Genomic DNA, 25,943 nt, shown 5'->3' with positions numbered 1-25,943 from the left:
GGTTTACCTGCTTTGTTTTGTCCTTATTCAATAAAGGAACATAATGTTACACATTGTGTTTTTATATTCATATGGAATGTGTATTTGTTTATATGACAGAGTACTAGGGCCACACTGAAGAAAAAGGATAAAGTCATAAATTTATGAAGCTGGTTCTTTCTGCAGAAAAGCTACATATTGTTTTTACAGTTTTGATACTTATGACAATGTGATACTTAATATTCTGGCACATCAGCATGTCTTTGTTTATGAAACCATACTGAAGTACAATTTCACGAAATGCCCCACATCTGTCATTTTAACAACTGTCCTCCTTTAAAACAACTGGTTACAATATTATGACTTGTCTTTTTTTTCCCCTCTGTGGCCCTAATATTCTATCATTTTATATATAGTCTATGGGAAACTGTAAATTATCTAATGATAGCAACATCTAAAAATAATTTTTTATCCAAAATCATTGAAATTAATGATCACAAACGTTTAAATAATGACAGTGGGTCTAGTTATATGTGATAACAATGTATAGTGAGCAGTGAAATAACTATTGGTTTCCATTTGTGGTGACTGCTGACTGACATTAGGGATGAGATTAAATAGATCCTGGAATTTAGCCTGGTCTGGAGCAGGCTAGCTCCACAGAATAAATCTCCATGGTAATTTATACCATAACATATCCTCCTGCCCCCTATCCATCTTTAGTGCAACCGGATTACGGATCAATTGAGCCAGGATCACCAAGATATCCTGGCTTAATCCCTTATCCTACTTTTGTGCAACAAGCCCCTGGTCTTAGTATTTTGTGTTTTCTTTATTTGGTCAGGCCAGGGTGTGACATGGGTTTTTTATGTGGTGTGTTTTGTCTTGGGGTTTTTCGTAGGTATTGGGATTGTGGTTTAGTGGGGTTTTCTAGCATAGTCTATGGCTGTCTGGAGTGGTTCTCAATCAGAGTCAGGTGCTTATCGTTGTCTCTGATTGGGAACCATATTTAGGCAGCCATATTCTTTGAGTGCTTCGGGGTGATTGTTCCTGTCGCGGTGTTTGTTGTCGCCAGATAGGCTGTATAGGTGTTCACGTTACGGTTTTTGTATTGTTCGGTTTTTTTCATCGTCATTAAATTAACTTTCAAAGTTTTGGCAGTTTCATCTCTCCAACAAAATAAATGTACACCAAACAGCCTGTGATGAGTTCTACACAAACAAGCAGTTTAGCCTTTACGAAGACTCCCTAAAACCACTGCTACAGAGTTATTGTAAAGTGGGGGAATAAATTTATGCCAGACTTAGCCTACATTTAATCTCTCCCTTGTTCCTTTCAAAGTCCATATGTTCATGACCCGAATCATGTAAAATGATTTTACATTTATATTAACCCCTCTCACAGAATATGCTTTGGCAAGATGTTAAGGGATGAAAAATACAAATATTCTATAAAGAAAATATTTGGAGTGGCAAAGGCTCCAGTGGTCATACATAAATAATAGATCAACCAAACATCTATTATTATGATTATTACTGTATGATTCATTATTCTGGTAGATACTACTGGTTATGATTCATTATTCTGGTAGATACTACTGGTTATGTTTCATTATTCTGGTAGATACTACTACTGGTTATGATTCATTATTCTGGTAGATACTACTGGTTATGATTCATTATTCTGGTAGATACTACTGGTTATGTTTCATTATTCTGGTAGATACTACTGGTTATGATTCATTATTCTGGTAGATACTACTGGTTATGATATTCCTGGTAGATACTACTGGTTATGATTCATTATTCTGGTAGATACTACTGGTTATGTTTCATTATTCTGGTAGATACTACTGGTTATGATTCATTATTCCTGGTAGATACTACTGGTTATGATTCATTATTCTGGTAGATACTACTGGTTATGTTTCATTATTCTGGTAGATACTACTGGTTATGATATTCCTGGTAGATACTACTGGTTATGATTCATTATCCTGGTAGATACTACTGGTTATGATTCATTATTCTGGTAGATACTACTGGTTATGATTCATTATTCTGGTAGATACTACTGGTTATGATATTCCTGGTAGATACTACTGGTTATGTTTCATTATTCTGGTAGATACTACTGGTTATGATTCATTATTCTGGTAGATACTACTGGTTATGATATTCCTGGTAGATACTACTGGTCATGTTTCATTATTCTGGTAGATACTACTGGTTATGATATTCCTGGTAGATACTACTGTTTATGTTTAATTATTCTGGTAGATACTACTGGTTATGTTTCATTATTCCTGGTAGATACTACTGGTTATGTTTCATTATTCTGGTAGATACTACTGGTTATGATATTCCTGGTAGATACTACTGGTTATGATATTCCTGGTAGATACTACTGGTTATGTTTCATTATTCTGGTAGATACTACTGGTTATGTTTCATTATTCTGGTAGATACTACTGGTTATGTTTCATTATTCTGGTAGATACTACTGGTTATGATATTCCTGGTAGATACTACTGGTTATGCTATTCCTGGTAGATACTACTGGTTATGTTTCATTATTCTGGTAGATACTACTGGTTATGACTCATTATTCTGGTAGATACTACTGGTTATGATATTCCTGGTAGATAATACTGGTTATGTTTCATTATTCTGGTAGATACTACTGGTTATGTTTCATTATTCTGGTAGATACTACTGGTTATGATATTCCTGGTAGATACTACTGGTTATGCTATTCCTGGTAGATACTACTGGTTATGACTCATTATTCTGGTAGATACTACTGGTTATGCTATTCCTGGTAGATACTACTGGTTATGACTCATTCTTCTGGTAGATACTACTGGTTATGATTCATTATTCTGGTAGATACTACTGGTTATGTTTTATTATTCCTGGTAGATACTACTGGTTATGATTGCAGACAGAGCCCAGAGAATGGGATGGTGCAATATTGAATTAGTCATATTTTGATAAGGTGCATGCATGGGGATGTCCACCGTCACCCAGAGATATGCCCATGCTGTAGAGATCCACCCAGCGGACAGAAACGTCACTGTTGTTGGCATAATACAGCTAGTGCTATCTAGACTTGCAGTGGCAAACACATCCATTACATTAGCAACCTAAATGTGAGATAAACTCAACTGAGGAGTAATAGAGAATGGAGACTTTTAACTTGAAAACGTGCAGGATACCTCTTTCTGGTTTCCCTGACTACCTTTTTTAAAGCATTTGTGTAAATAAAACCTATCTAATATGCACATATTTGGATATAAGCGGATTTTCCACTCTTAAAGGGCCACAATAGTAGCAATGATGACGCTGGGGGTGGAAACCCGGTGCATTTGGAAATGAGAAGTGCTCCTGAATAGAATGGACCCCCCCCCCCCCCCCTTTACTGAGACACAGCATACAATTATGTAGGGTGCAATATGTATGACCAATATGAAGGAAAAAAACGACTGGATTTAAGCTGATGGGCCCCTCTTTAAGGGCTGCAAAATGAGCAGTGATGCTCCTCGTGGTTTACACTTTGTGGATTTGGAAAGTAGAAGTGCTCCTGACTAGAATGGAACTCTTTTATTTTGACAGAATGTTCAGGCAATTATGTATGCTGCAATGAATAATAGAAGTACCCACACAAAAAACATTGTTGACCACTTCATATAGACTATCTTATAGAAACACTTAAAATTATTATTTGTATGATAAGTAGTATAACATTTCGATAATTGTGCACATTATCCACCATTTTCCCCATCATTATTCATTGACAAAATATACAGGACAAAAGAAAATCCATGACCCGGAAGTACTTAGTTATTATTGCGTATTTCACAGCGGTAATGGCGCTTGTTTGCATGTTTTCAGCAGAAAGTGTGGGTCTAATAGCAATATGTAGTTTGAGCGTCTGAAATGTTGATTTGTACGTAAAATGTCTAAACTACAGGTGTTGAGTGTGTTTATTAACGAGCGGCTAACAGCAGCGGCTGTAGATATATTTGGTTCGGCGGAGAAGACGTTAGCAGAGTACCGGGAGCGGCTGACAACAGCGGCGGTAGAGATATTTGTTGTGGTAGAAAAGACGGTAGCAGAGGTTCAGGGAGAGAACGACCGTCTACGGGGGCTTCTTCTGGATCATTTCGGAGCAGGTTTGTAGCCACCACTTACACCAAGTTATCGACTTACACCAAGTTACCGAATAACAACATATTGTGTTTGCTGAATCACTAGCCGTGGACGTATCGTATTCACTACTAAGGTCAGGTAACTTAAGCTGTTTTGACCTAAAGTTTAGTAGCTAACGTTAATTATCTAGCCTGGCTGACGCGACTCACGCTGAGATCCTATAGGCCTTTCTCTGCTGCGTTAACGCAGCTGCTGAACACTACGGGCACAGATCGAACAAGGACTTGGCTAGTGATTTAAAGTGTGTATCGAAGGAGGTCATTCTCCGGTCAAATGTTTTACTGAAGTCTTCTAAACAAATATACTAATGTTTTAACGACCTTTTTTCTTCTATCGTCTACACTTGATGCTAAGTAGCTAACGTTTGCAAAACTAACGTTTGTTAAATATTATAACTAAAAAAATAGCTTAGCTTAGCATAGCTTAGCTTAGGTATATAACGTATATACAATAAAATAAATATGTTATTTCCATTTTGTTTTAACAGTTAACAATGCATTGTACCGTATATATACAAAAGTATGTTGACACCCCTATTTCAACTACACCCGTTGCTGACAGGTGTAACGTTATAAAGTCGAGCACACGGCCATGCAATCTCCGTAGACACACATTGGTAGTAGAATGGCCCCTTTCTGAAGAGCAGGGTGGGTACAATTTGTGGAACATTCCAAACAGGAATCTGTTTTAAAAAACTTTGTAAAGTACAAGGTTGCCAACAAACCCTACCCAGTATCTTATTCTGCCGCGTTGTTTGTTGGCAACCTTGTTATTTACAACGTTTTTGGAACAGATTCCTGTTGGAACATTCCACAAATTATACCCACCCGAAGGCAACAAGGCAACAGTGACTTTAAATGTGGCATCGTCATAGGATGCCACCTTTCCAACAAGTCAGTTAGTCACATTTCTGCCCTGCTAGAGCTGCCCCAGTCAATTGTAAATGATGTTATTGTGAAGTGGAAACGTCCCAGAAGATTGTTACCAGCCCCAATGCATAGTACATTTCGGCGGAGGCAGAGTAAAGGCTGTTCTTCATGGTTCGGGCTAACCCCCTAGTTCCAGTGAAAGGACATTTTAATGCTGCAGCATACAATAACATTCAAGATGATTCTGTGCTTCCAACTTTGTGGCAACATTTTGGGGAAGGCCCTTTCCTGTTTCAGCATGGCAATGCCACTGTGCACAGAGTGAGGTCCTTATAGAAATGGTATGTCTATCGGTGTGGAAGAACCGGATTGGTCTGCACAGGGCCCTGACCCCAACCCCATCTAACACCTTTGGGATGAATTGGAACGCCAACCTTGAGGCAGTCTTAATCGCCCAACATCAGTCCCTGACCTCACTAATCCTCTTGTGGCTGAATGGAAGAATGTCCCTGCAGCAATGTTTCAACGTCTAGTGGAAAGCCTTCCCAGACGAGTGGAGGCTGTTATAGCAGCAATAGGGGGGAGACCAACTCTATATTAATGCCCATAATTTTGGAAAGAGTTGTTCGACGAGCAAATGTCCACATACTTTTGGTTATGTAAGCTAGCTATAATATTAGTGTTAGGGGTCAACATTGAAACTGGTTCTGGTGTTATACTTTGTATTTCATGTTATAGAGAAGCATCTCAGGAACACGCAACACTTTCATGAGGTTAGGACTTACCATTGAGCCACACAGGGGACGTGTTGAAAACTTAGCAATCAAACACGGAAATGGTTCCAATCGTTTTTCCACAATTCCTTTAATCCAATGTGTATTTTTATTTTTTTAACTTCAAATAAAGGCTGTTGTTTTGTGTAGGCTTTACCCTGTTTAAATTCATTGTGTCAGAATGCACTGCTGTCTGTAGTAAAGCAATTCAGAACTAACTTGACATGTTCTGTTGCAGATTCAAACCCAGATGAACTCATTGCAGAATGTATCCATAATCATTCATTAATAAAGCATATTTATATGACAAGAATATACCTAGTCACCCATCAAACACCTGAACTCCAACAATTACATGGTTTTAAAGAAATCAAAATGGTAAACAATGCATACATATGCCTTTTACACATAACATCTGAATTTAAGTAAACATTCAATGATTTATTCATCAATGCCACAAACCTGGGATATCGAAGAGCATTATATGAACTGTTCTATCTGAGAGCCCACGGGTTCTTCTGCTTGTCCATTATAGGAATTAGACCAGCACAAATAACACAATGTAAAACAGCATATTGAGATTTTGGTGGGTGAGTTACAAATGAAACAACTGGATGTGTGAGGTAGGTGTTAATAAAATACTAGGTCAACTCCAGCAGAATGAGAAACACTCATAACAGACTGACTCCAGCAGAATGAGAAACACTCATAAGACTGAAAACAAGGAAACCATGCCTAAACACAGCTATATCAACACCCTTCTAGTCAATTTAACAGGTCCATGTTGCTGCTGTCTACTGTGAGCAGCACATTTACCACTGCATTTAGTCTGAACCCTAGAATAAACAGCAGGAGAAGGACCGCATTAAGACAGGTGGCAAAGGTTAGCAAGAACAGGACACCACATGTTACTGAGTCTAGATGTTATTCAATCAGGAAAATAACAAGTGTAGGAAGCAGCATACTACATCACTACAGCATACTACATCACTACAGCATACTACATCACTACAGCATACTACATCACTACAGCATACTACATCACTACGGCATACTACATCACTACGGCATACTACATCATACTACATCACTACAGCATACTACAGCATACTACATCACTACAGCATACTACATCACTACAGCATACTACATCATACTACATCACACTACATCATACTACATCACTACAGCATACTACATCACTACAGCATACTACATCACTACGGCATACTACATCACTACGGCATACTACATCACTACGGCATACTACATCACTACGGCATACTACATCACTACGGCATACTACAGCACTACGGCATACTACATCACTACGGCATACTACATCACTACGGCATACTACATCACTACGGCATCACTACAGCATACGGCATCACTACAGCATACGGCATCACTACAGCATACGGCATCACTACAGCATACTACAGCACTACAGCATACTACAGCACTACAGCATACTACAGCACTACAGCATACTACATCACTACAGCATACTACAGCACACTACATCACTACAGCATACTACATCACTACAGCATACTACAGCATACTACATCACTATATCACTACAGTAACGTATCTTTATGCTTTATGTAACACTTAAAGTTTGTTATATTTTAAAACAATTTAAGAAATGAACATGCAACTTTTATAGGAACTTAATATGCTAATTAGTACATATGGAATTGAAAGGAAAAAAAATCCAGTATGTTAGGCCCATTCATTTAAAGTTGGTCATATTAACATATACTGAGTACACATAACATTAAGAACACATGCTCATATTTCGTTTGTCATTTCTCTAAAAACTTTCCACCGACACTTGCGAATAAGGCCGGCCTTATTGATTGATTTTCTTTGAACGATTCATGATTATTTTTGACACACAAAATGATTCACTTCGCCATTGCGTTAGTTCAGATTGCGGTGAATCGAATAATGAAACTCATTTCATGACGCTCCCGACAAACAGTTCTTGTGCTGACGTTTCTACCATTTTAGAATTCTCTCTCTCATTATTACCATTGTCATGTTGTTTTTGTCTGTTCACAAACACAACTTTCTGCAATAGAACTCTATTACTGGCGTTCTGGATTCAGTTGAAAGTTGATCATGAAAGATTTGTTTAGATTAAAGTCTCATTCAAACAAAAAGCGAAATGACCCTCATTCCCTCTCCACCAAGCCAATGGGTGGTCATCTCCTCTGAAGACATCAGTAGGGAGGATGTGAGTTCTGCGCTGGTCCGCTGTTGAACACTGAGAATGACTGTTTGCTTTGCTCTCACAAGAGGACTGCCCAGTGATGTCTTCTATGGTCAACATGCGTCCACGATCTCAGGTGAAATTGTCGGTAATCACCATTGAAAGGGTCTCCTATCACAATGTAGGCCTACAACATTTGGTTCCAAATCACCAATCAAAGTTATTGGTACCACATGTAACCATACGATTGGTTCATATTGATGTACTTATTTACACACAGGGAAATACAATATTGGTAAGATGATTTTCATATTGTAGTCTTATGATTTGACTTTGGTTTGTGGTTTGTAGAGAACCCAGGCTGAATTGCTAGGCAACGCAAAGACTCCCTGCCCCGGGTAAAAAAATAAATAGACCATACAATGTTCGGACAGGTCGAAGGGACGATGTGTCATTCCAGAGATCGATGTGTCATTCCAGACAGCTTCTCAATTACCGTTAGACCGGCAGTTATTTGCTTCACAATCACCAGCTGACAATTTCATGACCTCCACAGCCCTAAGCACGGCATAGAGAATTCAGAATGTGAAGTATTTTGAATTGTTATTCACTATTTTTACTCCTTTCATTCTCTACAGACCCCAAGCAGGTAACTCTCCCTGAAGAGGAGGTTCCCCCTAACCAGCAGCCGCACTGTGAGCAGGAGTGGAGCCCCAGTCTGAGGCAGGAGGACCCAGAGCCCACCCAGATTACAGAGGAACTCCGGACCAGTCAGGAGGAAGAGCAGCTTCAAAGACTTAGGTCTGCTACCACAGAGGTCATACAGTTGATATTTATTCCTCCCTGTGTGGAAAGTGACTGTGATCAGGACAGCAAAAGGGACTCTCTACCCACCAATGCAACTGAACAGACCCAATCAGATGAAGAGCACTACAGTATCAGAGTATCAGAACCAACCAGTGACTCTCAGACGCTCTCTGTACTACATCCAGACTGTTCTGCAACTCCAAGTGAAATCATTGTAAGTATTGATGAGGAGGAGAGTGAAGAATTACCGTCAGGGTCAAAGAGAACCCGGGACAAGAAAGGACAAAGCTCTCAAGTCTGCACTGAGGCCAAGACAACCAACGAGCAGAAAGCACCATTGAAGTGTCACACAAGCAAGAGGCGATACAAGTGTCCTGTGTGCAGTAAACTGTTTAAGGCACCAGTCAGTTTAAAAGTACATCAGAGAATTCACAAAACGGAGAAACGACACGCATGTCCTTTCTGTGGAAAAGGCTTTAAATCACTAAATGGTCTACAACGACACAAAAAAGTTCACACAGGGGAGAAAGCACCACAGCGGTGTTCTTTGTGCAGTGAATCCTTTCTTTGCACAGCTTCTTTAAAAGATCATCAGCGAATTCACACAGGTGAAAAAACACATCTGTGCAAAGAATGTGGCAAATCCTTCAGTGTCAAGACCGACTTCAACAAGCATATGAGCACTACTCACCCAGATGCAAAACCGTACAATTGTCCAGTGTGCAAGGAATGTTTCAACACACCAGGCTCTCTGAAAATACATGGGAAAACTCACGGAGCGAATCCATGCGTCTGTCCTGTGTGTAACACATGCTTTAAGAGGCCACGCTACCTAAAGGAACACCAACAGAAGTTTCATGGTAGTGAGAAACCATACACGTGTGCGGTGTGCAGTAAAACCTTTTATAATGTAAGCCATTATAAAGTACATCAGAGAAATCACACAGGGGAGAAACCATTCAAGTGTCCTGTGTGTATTAAAAGCTTTACTAGCTCAGGCCTGTTAAAAATACATCAGGTAATTCATACAGGTGAGAAACCACATAGGTGCAAAGAATGCGACAAATGCTTCTACCGCAAGGGACATCTGGTCAAGCATATGAGGACTCACACAGGGGAGAAACCATATGGTTGCCGTGAATGTGAGAAATGCTTCACTCAAAGGTCATCATTAAAAGACCATATGAGGATTCACACAGGGGAGAAACCGTTTTGTTGCACTGAATGTGAGAAACGCTTCACTCAAAGGGCAACATTAAACGTGCATATGAAGATTCACACAGGGGAGAAACCATATCAGTGTAAAGAATGTGACAAATCTTTCAGTCAAAAACATGAACTGAGAAAGCATATGAGAATTCACACAGGGGAGAAATCATACAAGTGCCCTCTTTGTGAAAAATGCTTTAAATCATTGGGTGGTCTGAAACAACACGAGCTGAATCACTCTGGAGAGAAACCATCATATCTATGCAGCGATTGTGGTAAAAGCTTCCGAACAATGAGTTACCTGAGGGTTCATATGAAGACTCACACAAAGAGCGAACCGGGGAGTCGGACAGAGAGCGAACCGGGGAGTCGGACAGAGAGTGAACCGGGGAGTCGGACAGAGAGCGAACCGGGGAGTCGGACAGAGAGCGAACCGGGGAGCCGGACAGAGAGCGAATTGGGGAGCCACAAAAAGAGAAGACTGCATATGTGTCCTGTATGCGGGAAAGGCTTTGCATATCCAAATGTTCTAAAAATCCACCAGCGAATTCACACTGGGGAGAAACCACATCAATGTCACATTTGCAACAAAAGATTCATTCAGAAATGTGATCTGACGAGACATATGAGGACACACACAGGGGAGAAAAGGAGAGAAAATCAATCAGAGAAACAGTTGTATCTTTGCAGTGATTGTGGCAAGTGCTTCCGGGAGAAACGTTATCTGAGAAAGCATATGAGAATTCACACAGAGAGAGATTCGGGAAATAAAACCGAGCGAGAGCTGCATAAGTGTCCTGTTTGTGGAAAAGGCTGTACATCACTGAGTTATCTCAAAGACCACCAGGGAATTCACACCGGAGAGAAACCGTATCTGTGCACTGTTTGCGGTAAAAGCTTCACTTGGAAGGGAGTCCTTAGAGAACACATGAAGACTCACACAGGGGAGAAATCACATCAGTGCCATGTCTGCAGCAAAAGGTTCATTTATAGCAGAAAACTGTCACTTCATATGATGACTCACACAGGGGAGAAGCCATTTAAGTGTTCTGTATGTGGGAAAGGTTTTACATCATCGGGTGATCTGACTCGCCACAAGCGAATTCACACTGGAGAGAAACCGTATCGCTGCAACGATTGCAACAAATGCTTTAGTCAGATAAGTTCCCTTAAATCACACATGAAGAATATTCACTAAAAACAGTGTCCATTGTGAAAAATGTCCGTTTTTTGAAGATGAAGGCTTATTCAAACTGACACCTGTAAGTGAACATACCCCTCAGGTTTGATATTAACTGAATTATACTGTACTGGCCCTTACTTTATGTGCTTTGTCTGGGTCTGCATGGCAAATTGCCCAGGAAAACACTAAAGGGCCCTTCCTGACTATTGAAATGTGTGTTAGTGATGCTGTTGCCTCCATGTTTGCTATCTCATAAACTTCTGAAGAGAACGTTGATGTCATCTATATGGATGTATGATCTGTGGTAACTTGTATCTGGACAGGGTGAACTTTAAGCTACTATGTGTTAAGTGATTTTTATTGTCCTTAGGAATTCTGCCTTATTTGGTTTCATCCCCCACACAAGCTGTTAGACTCTGACACCCTGTGGATTTTGGGCCTGGGTGATCAGGTTACTGTAACTTATGGTTTGATTAAGTCACCTTGAAATGTTAGAAAGGGCCTTTTTTCTGTCTGTTCCTCATATAGCTCTACAGAAAAGCTATATGAACATGTGTTTCTGTCTGTTCCTCTGGTCCTACGCTCTACAGAAAAGCTATATGAACATGTGTTTCTGTCTGTTCCTCTTGTCCTACGCTCTACAGAAAAGCTATATGAACATGTTTTTCTTGTAGGCTGCTCGGCCTGAGTAGGTCTGTTTTTGGTCATGCTTATCCTTTTAACTGTAAGATCCCAGCCCCTCCATTTTTTTTTCTCTCACACACACCGGATAAGTGCAGTGAAATGTGTTGTTTAGTAGTACAGCACCCCTGGAGTAAATTAGGGTTAAGTGCCTTGCTCATGGGCAAAGACAGATTTTTCACCTGGTATTCAAAACAACGACCTTTCGGTTACTGGCCCAATGCTCTGACCACTAGGCTACCTTGCCGCCCCTTGTCATATGCCTTGTCACACTTGTAAATGCTTTATAACTTAAGCTTCATGCCTGTGAATCGTTAAAGTTAATTCTGTTTTCCTTTACCATTTAGTTCAATCTGTTTTCCTTTACCATTAGCCTATTACTGTAAAAAAACAATCTAAGTATATTCTTTATGGAATCAGATAATTCATTAAGATATAAATTGTGAAGTCTTATCACATGTCACATGTGAGGTGTGTGTGTATATATATGTATATATATATATATGCATATGCATTATATGATCAGTATTATTTCACTACAAACCTGTATTATGTAATGGTTATTACTTTGAAACCTTCAATAAATGTTTTTGTAAGTTATTTTGTTTATTTATATATTTCTGTTTAAGATGGTAACTTTCTTTTGGAGTTGCAGGGTTTTTATCTACTCCAGCACTAACATGCTTCGGGATGGGTTATATTATGAAGAGTACATGTACAGGTAAGATGTGACGTGTTGCTCGTACACCATGCCACAGTGTGACACCATGCCACAGTGTGACACCATGCCACAGTGTGACACCATGTCAGTGTTCTACCTGTGAGTCCAGCTTCACTTGCTGGAATGTAACCATCCCATCTTCACTGCAGCTCAGGACTCATGTTATAAATCACCAACATGTTTATCTTATGAACTGGATTTCACCATGTGTCTGTGTTGTGTGAAGTATCTGTATGTAGGCTCCTGTCATGTAGAATTAACTGCGTTTCGGTTTACAAACGCGTTCATTCATACTCAAACCCCATAGTTAAAAAAAACAAAACAATTATAAACAAACCCCAGAGTAAAAACACAACAATTATAAACAAACCCCAGAGTAAAAACACAACAATTATAAACAAACCCCAGAGTAAAAAACACAACAATTATAAACAAACCCCAGAGTAAAAACACAACAATTATAAACAAACCCCAGAGTAAAAAAACAACAATTATAAACAAACCCCAGAGTAAAAACACAACAATTATAAACAAACCCCAGAGTAAAAACACAACAATTATAAACAAATCCCAGAGTAAAAAAACAAAACAATTATAAACAAATCCCAGAGTAAAAAACAACAATTATGGATCGTCTTTATTAAAAGGAGGTAGTTTCAACAGGCAGAAAATGAATGGCGGCAGACCACTGTACACTTACCCAGTGCTAATCTTTAAGCCTTTCCCTAGCTCTTACACTAATCTCACTAAAGATATCCCAAACCTTAACCTAACCCTTGTCCCAAACCTTAACCTAACCCTTGTCCCAAACCTTAACCTAACCCTTGTCCCAAACCTTAACCTAACCCTTGTCCCAAACCTTAACCTAACCCTTGTCACAAACCTTAACCTGACCCTTGTCCCGAACCTTAACCTAACCCTTGTCCCAAACCTTAACCTAACCCTTGTCCCAAACCTTAACCTAACCCTTGTCCCAAACCTTAACCTAACCCTTGTCCCGAACCTTAACCTGACCCTTGTCCCGAACCTTAACCTGACCCTTGTCCCGAACCTTAACCTGACCCTTGTCACAAACCTTAACCTAAACCTTGTCACAAACCTAACCCTTGTCACAAACCTTAACTCAACCCATTTTGACCCCTGATGGTTTTTTTGTTTCCCAGTTGATTTCCACTTTGTTCAAATATGCCAGGAAATGACCCTCTGGTCCACTCCCTGTCTGCTGAACTCTGGGACAGTCTTGGACTAGGATAATCTCTCTTGATCGTCCTACTCTAGGACAAGGTTCTATACTGTCTTGTATTTCTTATTAATGACAAATACAAAGAGTTCTGTGGGAAATGTAATAAAAAGTTAAATTCCACAAACTGCACGAACACAGCTACAAGATATCAGTATACAGTGGAAAGAAAAAGTAGGTGAATCTTTTTGGAATTACCTGGACTTGTACATAAATTGGTCATAAAATGTGATCTTCATTTAAGTCTCAACAATAGACAAAACAGTCTTCTTAAACTAATAACACACAATGGTATGTTTTCATGTCTTTATTGAACACACCGTGTAAACATTCACAGTGCAGTATGGGAAAAGTATGTTTTAATAACTGGTTGACCCTCCTTTGGCAGCAATAACAACCAAATGTTTTCTGTTGTTGCGGGTCAGACCTGCACAACGGTCAGGAGGAATTTTGGGAAAATTACAAAACTGTTTCAGTTCAGCAATATTCTTGGGTTGTCTGGTGTGAACCACTCTATTGAGGTTATGCCACAGCATCTCAATCGGGTTGAGGTCAGGTCTCTGACTGGGCCACTCCAGAAGGTCAGGTCTCTGACTGGGCCACTCCAGAAGGTCAGGTCTCTGACTGGGCCACTCCAGAAGGTCAGGTCTCTGACTGGGCCACTCCAGAAGGTCAGGACTCTGACTGGGCCACTCCAGAAGGTCAGGTCTCTGACTGGGCAACTCCAGAAGGTCAGGTCTCTGACTGGGCAACTCCAGAAGGTCAGGTCTCTGACTGGGCAACTCCAGAAGGTCAGGTCTCTGACTGGGCCACTCCAGAAGGTCAGGACTCTGACTGGGCCACTCCAGAAGGCATATTTTCTTCTGTTGTAGCCGTTCTGTTGTTGATATACTTCTGTGTTTTGGGTCGGTGACCTGTTGCCTCACCCAACTTCTGTTGAGCTTCAATTGTTGGACAGAGCCTAACATTCTCCTGCAAAATGTCTTTATAAACTTAGAAATGCATTTTTCTGTCGACGATAGCAAGCTGTCCAGACCTTGAGACAGCAAAGCAGCCCCAAACCATGATGCTCCCTCCAACAAACTTTACAGTTGGGGTGAGGTTTTGATGTTGCTGTGCCTTTTTTTTCTCCACACATTGTGTTGTGTGTTCCTTCCAAACAACTGTAGTTTCATCTGTACACAGAATATTTTGCCAGTAGCGCTGTGGAACATCCAGATGGTCTTTTGCAAAATTCAGACAGCAGTGGCTTCTTCCGTGGTGTCCTCCCATGAACACCATTCTTGTTTAGTGTTTTACGTATCGTAGACTTGTCAACAGAGATGTTAGCATGTTCCAGAGATTTCTGTAAGTCTTTAGCTGACACTCTAGGATTCTTCTTAACCTCATTGAGCGTTCTGCGCTCTGCTCTTGCAGTCATCTTTGCAGGACGGTTACTCCTAAGGAGAGTAGCAACAGTGAACTTTCTCCATTTCTCTTACCGTGGACTGACAAACGTCAAGGCTTTTTAGAGATACTTTTGTAACCCTTTCCAGCTTTATGCAAGTCAACAATTCTTAATATTGGTTCTTCTGAAATCTCTTTTGTCCAAGCCATGGTTCACATCAGACAATGCTTCTTGTGAATATTTTTTTTTATAGGGCAAGGCAGCTCTAACCAACATCTCCAATCTCGTCTCAATGATTGTACTCCAGGTTAGCTGACTCCTGATTCCAATGAGCTTTTGGAGAAGTCATTAGCCTAGGGGTTGAAATACTTTTTCCAACCTTCACTGTGAATGTTTAAATGATGTATTAAATTAAGACAAAAATACAATAATTTGTGTGTTTATTAGTTTAAGCAGACTGTGTTTTGTTTGTTCTGACTCAGATGAAGACCGGATCAAATTTTATGACCAATATTATACAGAAATCCAGATAATTCCAACGGGTTCATGTACTTGCCACTGTACCTACACACCTAATATAAACATCTCTGAAAGAACATTTTATAGCGGTGTTTCTATGATTGTTTGCAGTGTTATTGATATCACTCTACCGATTCAGAACCATGTTCCCTGTCCTCAGGTGACAAAAAGCTGTGGATTGCGTACAGGTTCCAGTAACATGCTTTAAAAAATAAAATGTTGTCCCCCCCCTAGGCATCATCATGCTGTCCCCCCTAGGCCTTATCATCATGCTGCCCCCCCCCCCCTAGGCATCATCATGCTGTCCCCCCTAGGCCTTATCATCATGCTGCCCCCCCCCCCCCCTAGGCCTATGCCTTATCATCAAGCTGTTCCTCGCCATAAGCCTTATCATCAAGTTGTTCCTTCCAGTAGGTGGCAATGTAGAGGTTAATCCAGGCCCTGCAGTGCCTAGCTCCACTCCTATTCTCCAGGCGCTCTCTCTTGATGACTTCTGTAACTGTAAAAGCCTTGGTTTCATGCATGTTAACATTAGAAGCCTCCTCCCTAAGTTTGTTTTATTCACTGCTTTAACGTAGATATCATCTTAACCAACTTGCCCTCTAAATACACCTCTGCTGTTTTCAACCAAGATCTCAGCGATCACTGCCTCATTGCCTGCATCCGTAATGGGTCTGCGGTCAAACGACCTCCCCTCATCACTGTCAAACGCTCCCAGAAACACTTCAGCGAGCAGGCCTTTCTAAATGCCGTATTCGACTCTGTCAATCACCGCATCCTTAACAGCCTTGGTTTCTCAAATGAATGCTTCGCCTGGTTCACCAACTACTTCTCTGATAGAGTTCAGTGTTTTAAATCGGAAGGCCTGTTGTCCGGGCCTCTGGCAGTCATTATGGGGGTGCCACAGGGTTCAATTCTTGGGCCGACTCTCTTCTCTGTATACATCAATGACATCGCTCTTGCTGCTGGTGAGTCTCTGATCCACCTCTACACAGATGACACCATTCTGTATACTTCTGGCCCTTCTTTGGACACTGTTAACTACCCTCCACACGAGCTTCAATGCCATACAACTCTCCTTCCGTGGCCTCCAACTGCTATGAAATACAAGTAAAGCTAAATGAATGCTCTTCAACTGATCGCTGCCTGCACCTGCCCGCCCATCCAGCATCACTACTCTGGATGGTTTTGACTTAGAATATGTGGATAACTACAAATACCTAGGTGTCTGGTTAGACTGTAAACTCTCCTTCCAGACCCATATCAAACATCTCCAATCCAAAATTAAATCTAGAATTGGCTTCCTCTTTTGCAACAAAGCATCCTTCACTCAAGCTGCCAAACACACCATCGTAAAACTGATCATCCTCCCGATCCTTGAATTCGGCGATGACATTTACAAAATAGCCTCCAACACTACTCAATAAATTGGATGCAGTCTATCACGGTGCCATCCATTTTGTCACCAAAGCCCCTATACTACCCACCACTGTACGCTCTTGTTGGCTGGCCCTCGCTTCATACTTGTCGCCAAACCCACTTGCTCCAGGTCATCTACAAGACCCTGCTAGGTAAAGCCCCGCCTTATATCAGCTCGCTGGTCACCATAGCAGCACCCACCCATAGCACGCACTCCAGCAGGTTCATCTCACTGGTCACCCCCAAAGCCAATGCCTCCTTTGGCTGCCTCTCTTTCCAGTTCTCTGCTACCAATGGCTGGAAAGAACTACAAACATCACTGAAGCTGGAGACTCATATCTCCCTCATATCTTCCTCACTAGCTTTAAGCACCAGCTGTCAGAGCAGCTCACAGATCACTGCACCTGTACACAGCCCATCTGTAAATAGCCCAAACAACTACCTCATCCCCTACTGTATTTATTTATTTATCTTGCTCCTTTGCATCCCAGTATTTATACTTTGCACATGAATCTACTGCACATATACTATTCCAGTGTTTTTCTTGCTATATTGTATTTACTTCACCACCTTGGCCTTTTTTTGCCTTTACCTCCCTTATCTCACCTCATTTGCACACATTGTATATAGACTTGTTTTTCTACTTTATTATTGACTGTATGTTTGTTTTACTCCATGTGTAACTCTGTGTTGTATGTGTCGAACTGCTTTGTTTTATCTTGGCCAGGTCGCAGTTGTAAATGAGAACTTATTCTCAACTAGCCTACCTGGTTAAATAAAGGTGAAATAAAAAAAGTGAAGCTCCAGAACAGACACAACCAATGTTCCCTAAAAATAATTTAGGCACTGAGAAAATTTCAGGTCTGCAGAGCACAACTTGAATGTTGTTATAATTCTGTGCATATTCCAACTCTCGTATACTGTGAACACTGAGGCTGTACCTACTTTTCGGTACAGTTTTAAGAGGCCAAGTAGGCTACTGGCTACTAAGCTTATTCAAACCTGTCTCAAAATACAACACTGCCCCTTTAGGACAAAAAAAGCTCTACCTACTAACTCGCTTTTCAAAGATGTCTAGAAATGTGCACTCTTGTCAGAAGCAATCACTCACCTATTTTTGACGATATAACAAACTGACCCTAGCCCCCCGACACAAACTACTGCAGCATAAATACTGGAGGCTGAGACAGGAGGGGTGAGGAGACACTGTGGCCCCATCCTATGATACCCCCGGACAGGGCCAAACAGGAAGGATATAACCCCACCCACTTTGCCAAAGCACAGCCCTCACACCACTAGAGGGATATCTTCAACCACCAACTTACCATCCTGAGACAAGGCCAAGTATAGCCCACAAAGATCTCCGCCACGGCACAACCCAGACAGGAAGATCACATCAGTGACTCAACCCATTCAAGTGACACACCCCTCCCAGGGACGGCATTGAAGAGCACCAGTAAGCCAGTGACTCAGCCCCTGTAATAGGGTTAGAGGCAGAGAATCCCAGTGGAAAGAGGGGAACCGGCCAGGCAGAGACAGCAAGGGCGGTTCGTGGCTCCAGAGCCTTTCCGTTCACCTTCACACTCCTGGGCCAGACTACGCTCATTCATATGACCCACTGAAGAGATTAATCTTCAGTTAAGACTTAAAGGTTGAGACCGAGTTTGCGTCTCTCACATGGGTAGGCAGACCGTTCCATAAAAATGGAGCTCTATAGGAGAAAGCCCTGCCACCAGCTGTTAGCTTAGAAATCCTAGGGACAATTAGGAGGACTGTGTCTTCTGACCGTAGTGTACGTGTAGGTATGTACGGCAGGACCAAATCAGAGAGATGGGTAGGAGTAAGCCCACCATGTAATTAAAAGGTCATTTACCACCTTCACAAGTGCAGCCTCAGTGCTATGATGGGGTCTAAAACCAGACTGAAGCATTTTGTATACATTGTTTGTCTTCAGGAAGGCAGTGAGTTGTTGCGCAACAGCCTTTCTAAAACTTTGGAGAGGAATGGAAGATTCGACATAGGCCGATTTAGTTTTGAAAATATTTTCTGGGTCAAGGTTTGGCTTTTTCAAGAGAGGCTTTATTAATGCCACTTTTAGTGAGTTTGGTACACATCCGGAGGATAGAGAGCTGTTTTATTATGTTCAACATAGGAGGGCCAAGCACAGGAAGCAGCTCTTTCAGTAGTTTAGTTGGAGTAGGGTCCAGTATGCAGCTTGAAGGTTTAGAGGCCATGATTATTTTCATCATTGTGTCGAGATATAGTACTAAAACACTTGAGTGTCTCTCTTGATCCTAGGTCCTGGCAGAGTTGTACAGACTCAGGCCAACTGAGCTTTGAAGGAATATGCAGATTTAAAGAGGAGTCCGTAATTTGCTTTCTAATAATCATAATCTTTTCCTCAAAAGTTCATGAATTTATTACTGCTGAAGTGAAAGCCATCCTCTCTTGGGAAATGCTGCTTTTTAGTAGCTTTGTGACAGTATCAAAAATACATTTTGGATTGTTCTTATTTTCCTCGATTAAGTTGGAAAAATAGGATGATCGAACAGCAGTGAGGGCTCTTCGGTACGGCACGGTACTGTCTTTCCAAGCTAGTCGGAAGACTTCCAGTTTGGTGTGGCGTCATTTCCGTTCCAATTTTCTGGAAGCTTGCTTCAGAGCTCAGTTTTTTTCTGTATACCAGGGAGCTAGTTTCTTATGAGAAATGTTTTTAGGGGTGCAACTGCATATAGGGTATTGCGCAAGGTTAAATTGAGTTCCTCAGTTTGGTGGTTAACTGATTTTTGTCCTCTGACATCCTTGGGTAGACAGAGGGAGTCTGGAAGGACATCTAGGAATCTTTGTGTTGTCTGTGAATTTAGAGCACGACTTGTAAGTCGCTCTGGATAAGAGCGTCTGCTAAATGACTTAAATGTAAATGTAATGTAAATGTTTTGATGTTCCTTGGTTGGGGTCTGAGCAGATTATTTGTTGCAATTGCAAACGTAATAAAATGGTGGTTCGATTAAAAAAAAACATTAAGATCCACAATATTTATTCCACGGGACAAAAGTAGTTCCAGAGTATGACTGTGACAGTGAGTAGGTCCAGAGACATGTTGGACAAAATCCACTGAGTTGATGATGGCTCCGAAAGCCTTTTGGAGTGGGTCTGTGGACTTTTCCATGTGAATATTAGTCACCAAAGATTAGAATATTATCTGCTATGACTACAAGGTCCGATAGGAATTCAGGGAACTCAATGAGGAACGCTGTATATGGCCCAGGAGGCCTGTAAACAGCAGCTATAAAAAGTGATTGAGTAGGCTGAATAGATTTCTAGAAGCTAGAAGCTCAAAATATGAAAACGTCATTTTTTTTTGTAAATTGAAATTTGCTCTTCTAAATTTTAGCAACACCTCCGCCTTTTGCAGGATGCACGGGGGATATGCTCACTAGTGTAGCCAGGAGGTGAGGCCTCATTTAACACAGTAAATTCATCAGGCTTAAGCCATGTTTCAGTCAGGCCAATCACATCAAGATTATGATCAGTGATTAGTTCATTGACTATAATTGCCTGAACGAGGCAGTTAACCTGCTGTTCCTAGGCCGTCATTGAATTTGTTCTTAACTGACTTGCCTAGTTAAATAAAGGTAACAAAAATATTAACAAAATGTACACACGTGGATACATGCAGCTCTCGCTTTGATCTCAAAACAAGCGCATCTACTCACAACCGCACATGCTGTAAATACAGTCCAGTTCAAAGTTAATGGCATAGATCCATATATGGCATGGTGTATTTGCATATAGACCTCCTGCAGCTCTGATTGGTTATGCTGCACAGGTCTGTACAGTACTGGCTGAGTCATGCGTGTCAATGCAATAGAATCCTAGTTCGATGCGTTCTGCCTACAACAAAATCCCTTGCATAGTTTTTGTTTCGTTATGTTGCATTGAAAGTGGCTCATATTGTGTTGATTCGATCACAATTGCCACATTTAAAGGTAAACAAACGTTGATAGTGTTAACAGAGAACTCTAGAACAGTGGTCACAAACGTTATCTGAGTCAAGATCACTTTTTGAGTCAATTTAAAAAAAACTCCAATGCAACATTAACCAATTAAAGAGTGCCGTATGATAACAAAGCTATGATACAGTAATGCACAGGAGGCTGCTGAGGGGAGGACGGCTCATAATAATGGTTGGAATGGAGCGAATGGCATGGCATCAAATACACAGAAAGCATGTGTTTAACATTCCACCGATTCAGCTCCAGCCCTTACCACGAGCCCATCCTCCCCACCAACCTCCTGTGAGTCACATGCTGCAGCCCTTACCACGAGCCCATCCTCCCCACCAACCTCCTGTGAGTCACATGCTGCAGCCCTTACCACGAGCCCATCCTCCCCACCAACCTCCTGTGAGTCACATGCTGCAGCCCTTACCACGAGCCCATCCTCCCCACCAACCTCCTGTGAGTCACATGCTGCAGCCCTTACCACGAGCCCATCCTCCCCACCAACCTCCTGTGAGTCACATGCTGCAGCCCTTACCACGAGCCCATCCTCCCCACCAACCTCCTGTGAGTCACATGCTGCAGCCCTTACCACGAGCCCATCCTCCCCACCAACCTCCTGTGAGTCACATGCTGCAGCCCTTACCACGAGCCCATCCTCCCCACCAACCTCCTGTGAGTCACATGCTGCAGCCCTTACCACGAGCCCATCCTCTCCACCAACCTCCTGTGAGTCACATGCTGCAGCCCTTACCACGAGCCCATCCTCCCCACCAACCTCCTGTGAGTCACATGCTGCAGCCCTTACCATGAGCCCATCCTCCCCACCAACCTCCTGTGAGTCACATGCTCCAGCCCTTACCGCGAGCCCATCCTCCCCAGCTAAGGTGCCACCAACCTCCTGTGAGTCACATGCTCCAGCCCTTACTGCGAGCCCATCCTCCCCAGCTAAGGTGCCACCAACCTCCTGTGAGTCACATGCTCCAGCCCTTACCGCGAGCCCATCCTCCCCAGCTAAGGTGCCACCAACCTCCTGTGAGTCACATGCTCCAACCCTTACCGCGAGCCCATCCTCCCCTGGTAAGGTGCCACCAACCTCCTGTGAGTCACATGCCCCAGCCCTTACCGCGAGCCCATCCTCCCCAGCTAAGGTGCCACCAACCTCCTGTGAGTCACATGCCCCAGCCCTTACCGCGAGCCCATCCTCCCCAGCTAAGGTGCCACCAACCTCCTGTGAGTCACATGCTCCAGCCCTTACCGCGAGCCCATCCTCCCCAGCCAAGGTGCCACCAACCTCCTGTGAGTCACATGCTCCAGCCCTTACCGCGAGCCCATCCTCCCCAGCTAAGGTGCCACCAACCTCCTGTGAGTCACATGCTGCAGCCCTTACCGCGAGTCCATCCTCCCCAGCTAAGGTGCCACCAACCTCCTGTGAGTCACATGCTGCAGCCCTTGATTGGAGTCCATCCTCCCCAGCTAAGGTGCCACCAACCTCCTGTAAGTCACATGCTGCAGCACATTCTTACTTGATTGGAGATGTGGCACAAAGCAGAATAACAACCTCAACTCTGAAATCGTCATATTAAAGTCTTAGATTTGAAAAAGTTGGGGGGGAAAAACAGCCACATCTTGCACCTGTTGAATAGCAGCAGTGATAGGATGTGTTCGTATAGGCCTTAGCTTTGAGCAATGAGCACCCTCCTGTGGCAACTAGTGTAATTACATTCGTGCTTGGAAGCAACAGCAACAAAACACGAGAGAGCAGAGCATTCGAGAGCAGGAGGGAGAATCGTCATAAACACTCTTCTCAGGGAGGGAGAAGCCCAGAGCTGGAGGGCAGGAAATGCTGGAGGTGACCGGGGTTGCATCCCATATGCCACCTTATTCCCTATATAGTGCACTACTTTTGACCAGAACCATTTGGGAATGGGATGCCATTTGAGGATGCGCACAGAGACAGGGGCAGACCAGGGCAACTCTCTCTGTTTGCCAACACAGCCCATGGTCCTGTTTGTGATTATGGACCCTGGAGGTTTGTGGACACTAACTGACCAACTAAACTGTTGTTTTTTTTGTGTGTGTGTGAGTGAGTGAGAGAGAGACACAGACAGACAGCAAGAGAGACACAGACCGAGAGAGAGAGCTATAGAGAGACTCACAGACAGAGAGAGAGAGCTATAGAGAGACTCACAGACAGAGAGAGAGAGCTATAGAGAGACTCACAGAGAGAGAGAGAGAGCTATAGAGAGACTCACAGACAGAGAGAGAGAGAGAGCTATAGAGACTCACAGACAGAGAGAGAGCTATAGAGAGACTCACAGACGGAGAGAGAGAGCTATAGAGAGACTCACAGACAGAGAGAGAGCTATAGAGAGACTCACAGACAGAGAGAGAGAGCTATAGAGAGACTCACAGACAGAGAGAGAGAGCTATAGAGAGACTCACAGACAGAGAGAGAGAGAGCTATAGAGACTCACAGACAGAGAGAGAGCTATAGAGACTCACAGACAGAGAGAGAGCTATAGAGACTCACAGACAGAGAGAGAGCTATAGAGACTCACAGACAGAGAGAGAGCTATAGAGACTCACAGACAGAGAGAGAGCTATAGAGACTCACAGACAGAGAGAGAGCTATAGAGAGACTCACAGACAGAGAGAGAGAGCTATAGAGAGACTCACAGACAGAGAGAGAGAGAGAGAGAGAGCTATAGAGAGACTCACAGACAGAGAGAGAGTGTTGTGCAGTGTTTCTCTCTGCCACTGCTCCAGCAGCATACTTCCCCAGCGCCTGGATACAGACCACACAGACAGGACCTGATTCCCATCGTCAGGACAATGGCCGCCCAGCAGCCAATCAGGGCTCTAGAAGACCCGTTCTGCAAGCTGATTGGCTGCCTGGCCTGAAGCCTGTTGTGGAATGCCCATCCTTAACCCTTTCACTACCACACACATTTCACTGCCTCTTCTCAGCAAACCATCTTTGTCACAAATCTTATTTCCTTTCAGAGCCATATACATATGTAGTTGTCTTTTCCTTATGATGTGATATTATGATGTGATATGTGATATGCTGTGAATTGCTGTGAATTGAGTGTATGTAATCTTCTGACCCACTGGGAATGTGATGAAAGAAATAAAAGCTGATATAAATCATTCTCTCTACTATTATTCTGACATTACACATTCTTCAAATAAAGTGGTGATCCTAACTGGGGTTGCAGGGTAGCCTAGTGGTTAGAGCGTTGGACTAGTAACCGGAAGGTTTAAAGTTCAAACCCCTGAGTTGACAAGGTACAAATCTGTCGTTCTGCCCCTGAACAGGCAGTTAACCCACTTTTCCTAGTCCGTCATTGAAAATAAGAATTTGTTCTTAACTGACTCGACTAGTTAAATAAAGGTAAAAGAAAAAAGAAAACTGACCTAAGACAGGAAATATTTACTTGGATTAAATGTCAGGAATTGTGAAAAACTAGTTAAATATATTTGGCTTCAACTGTAAGTAATTCAGAGCCTTTACTTTGTTAAAGCACCTTTGACAGTGATTACAGCCTAGAGTCTTCTTGGGTATAATGCTACAAGCTTGGCAAACCTGTATTTTGGGTGTTTCTCCCATTGCTCTCTGGAGATCCTCTCAAGCTCGGTCAGGTTGGATGGAGAGCATCGCTGCACAGCTATGTTCAGGTCTCTCCAGAGATGTTTGATTGGGTTGAATTCCGGGCTCTGGGTGGGCCTCTGAATAACATTCAGTGACTCGTCCTGGAGCCACTCATGTGTTCCCTTGGCTGTGTACTTAGAGTCGTTGTCCTGTTGGAAGGTGAACCTTCGCCCAAGTCTGAGGTCCTGAGTGCTCTGGAGCAGATTTTCATCCTTATGTACTTTGCCCATTCATCTTTCCCTCTATGCGGACTAATCTTCCAGTTCCTGCAGCTGAAACACATCCCCACAGCATGATGCTGCCACCACCATGCTTCACCGTAGGGATGGTGCTAGATTTCCTCCAGACATGACACTTGGCATTCAGGCCAAAGAGTTCAATCTTGGTTTCATCAGACCAGAGAATCTTGTTTCTCATGGACTGAGAGTCTTTAGGTGCCTTTTGGCAAAAACTTCAAGCGTGCTGTCATGTAACTTTTACAGAGGAGTGGCTTCTGTCTGGCCACTCTACCACGAAGACCTGACTGGTGGAGTGCTGCAGAGATGGTTGTCCTCCTGGAAGGTTCTCCCATCTCCACAGAGGACCTCTGGAGCTCTGTCAGAGTGACCATCAGGTTCTTGGTTACCTCCCTGACCAAGGTCCTTCTCCCCGATTGCTCAGTTAAGCCGGGTGGCCAGCTCTAGAAAGAGTCTTGGTGGTTCTAAACTTTTTCCATTTAAGAATGATGGAGGCCCCTGTGTTCTTGGGGACCTTCGATGCTGGAGCCCACTGTGTTCTTGGGGACCTTCAATCAAGGATATATTTGGAAACAGGATGCACCTGAGCAAAATGTTGAGTCTCATAGCAAAGGGTCTGAATAGTTATGTAAATAAGGTATTCCTATTTTTTATGTTTAATAAATTTGCAAACATTTCTAAAAACCTGTTTCTGCTTTGTCATTATGGGGTATTGTGTGTAGATGGATGAGGACATTTTTATTTATTTAATCCATCTGAGAATAAGGCTGTAACATAACAAAATGTGGAAAAAGTCAAAGGGTGTATGTATGTAATGTATGTATGTATGTAT

At 42.5% G+C, this 25,943-nt stretch overlaps 1 protein-coding gene across 1 annotated transcript; it reads left to right on the top strand.

Annotated features, from left to right (window-relative positions):
* Positions 1-3,827: 3,827 nt before the first annotated feature.
* LOC124006990 (zinc finger protein 271-like) lies at positions 3,828-12,283 on the top strand. Its single transcript, XM_046317217.1, has 2 exons — positions 3,828-4,153; positions 8,692-12,283. The coding sequence occupies exons 1-2, from the start codon at positions 3,937-3,939 to the stop codon at positions 11,265-11,267; spliced, it is 2,793 nt and encodes a 930-aa protein (XP_046173173.1). The 5' UTR covers positions 3,828-3,936; the 3' UTR covers positions 11,268-12,283.
* The last annotated feature ends 13,660 nt before the right edge of the window (positions 12,284-25,943 follow it).

The sequence above is a fragment of the Oncorhynchus gorbuscha genome, linkage group LG20 (assembly GCF_021184085.1).
Source record: "Oncorhynchus gorbuscha isolate QuinsamMale2020 ecotype Even-year linkage group LG20, OgorEven_v1.0, whole genome shotgun sequence".
Lineage (NCBI taxonomy): Eukaryota > Metazoa > Chordata > Actinopteri > Salmoniformes > Salmonidae > Oncorhynchus > Oncorhynchus gorbuscha.
Note: the sequence above shows the minus strand (reverse complement) of the source record. Positions and strands in the feature narration are given on the sequence as shown.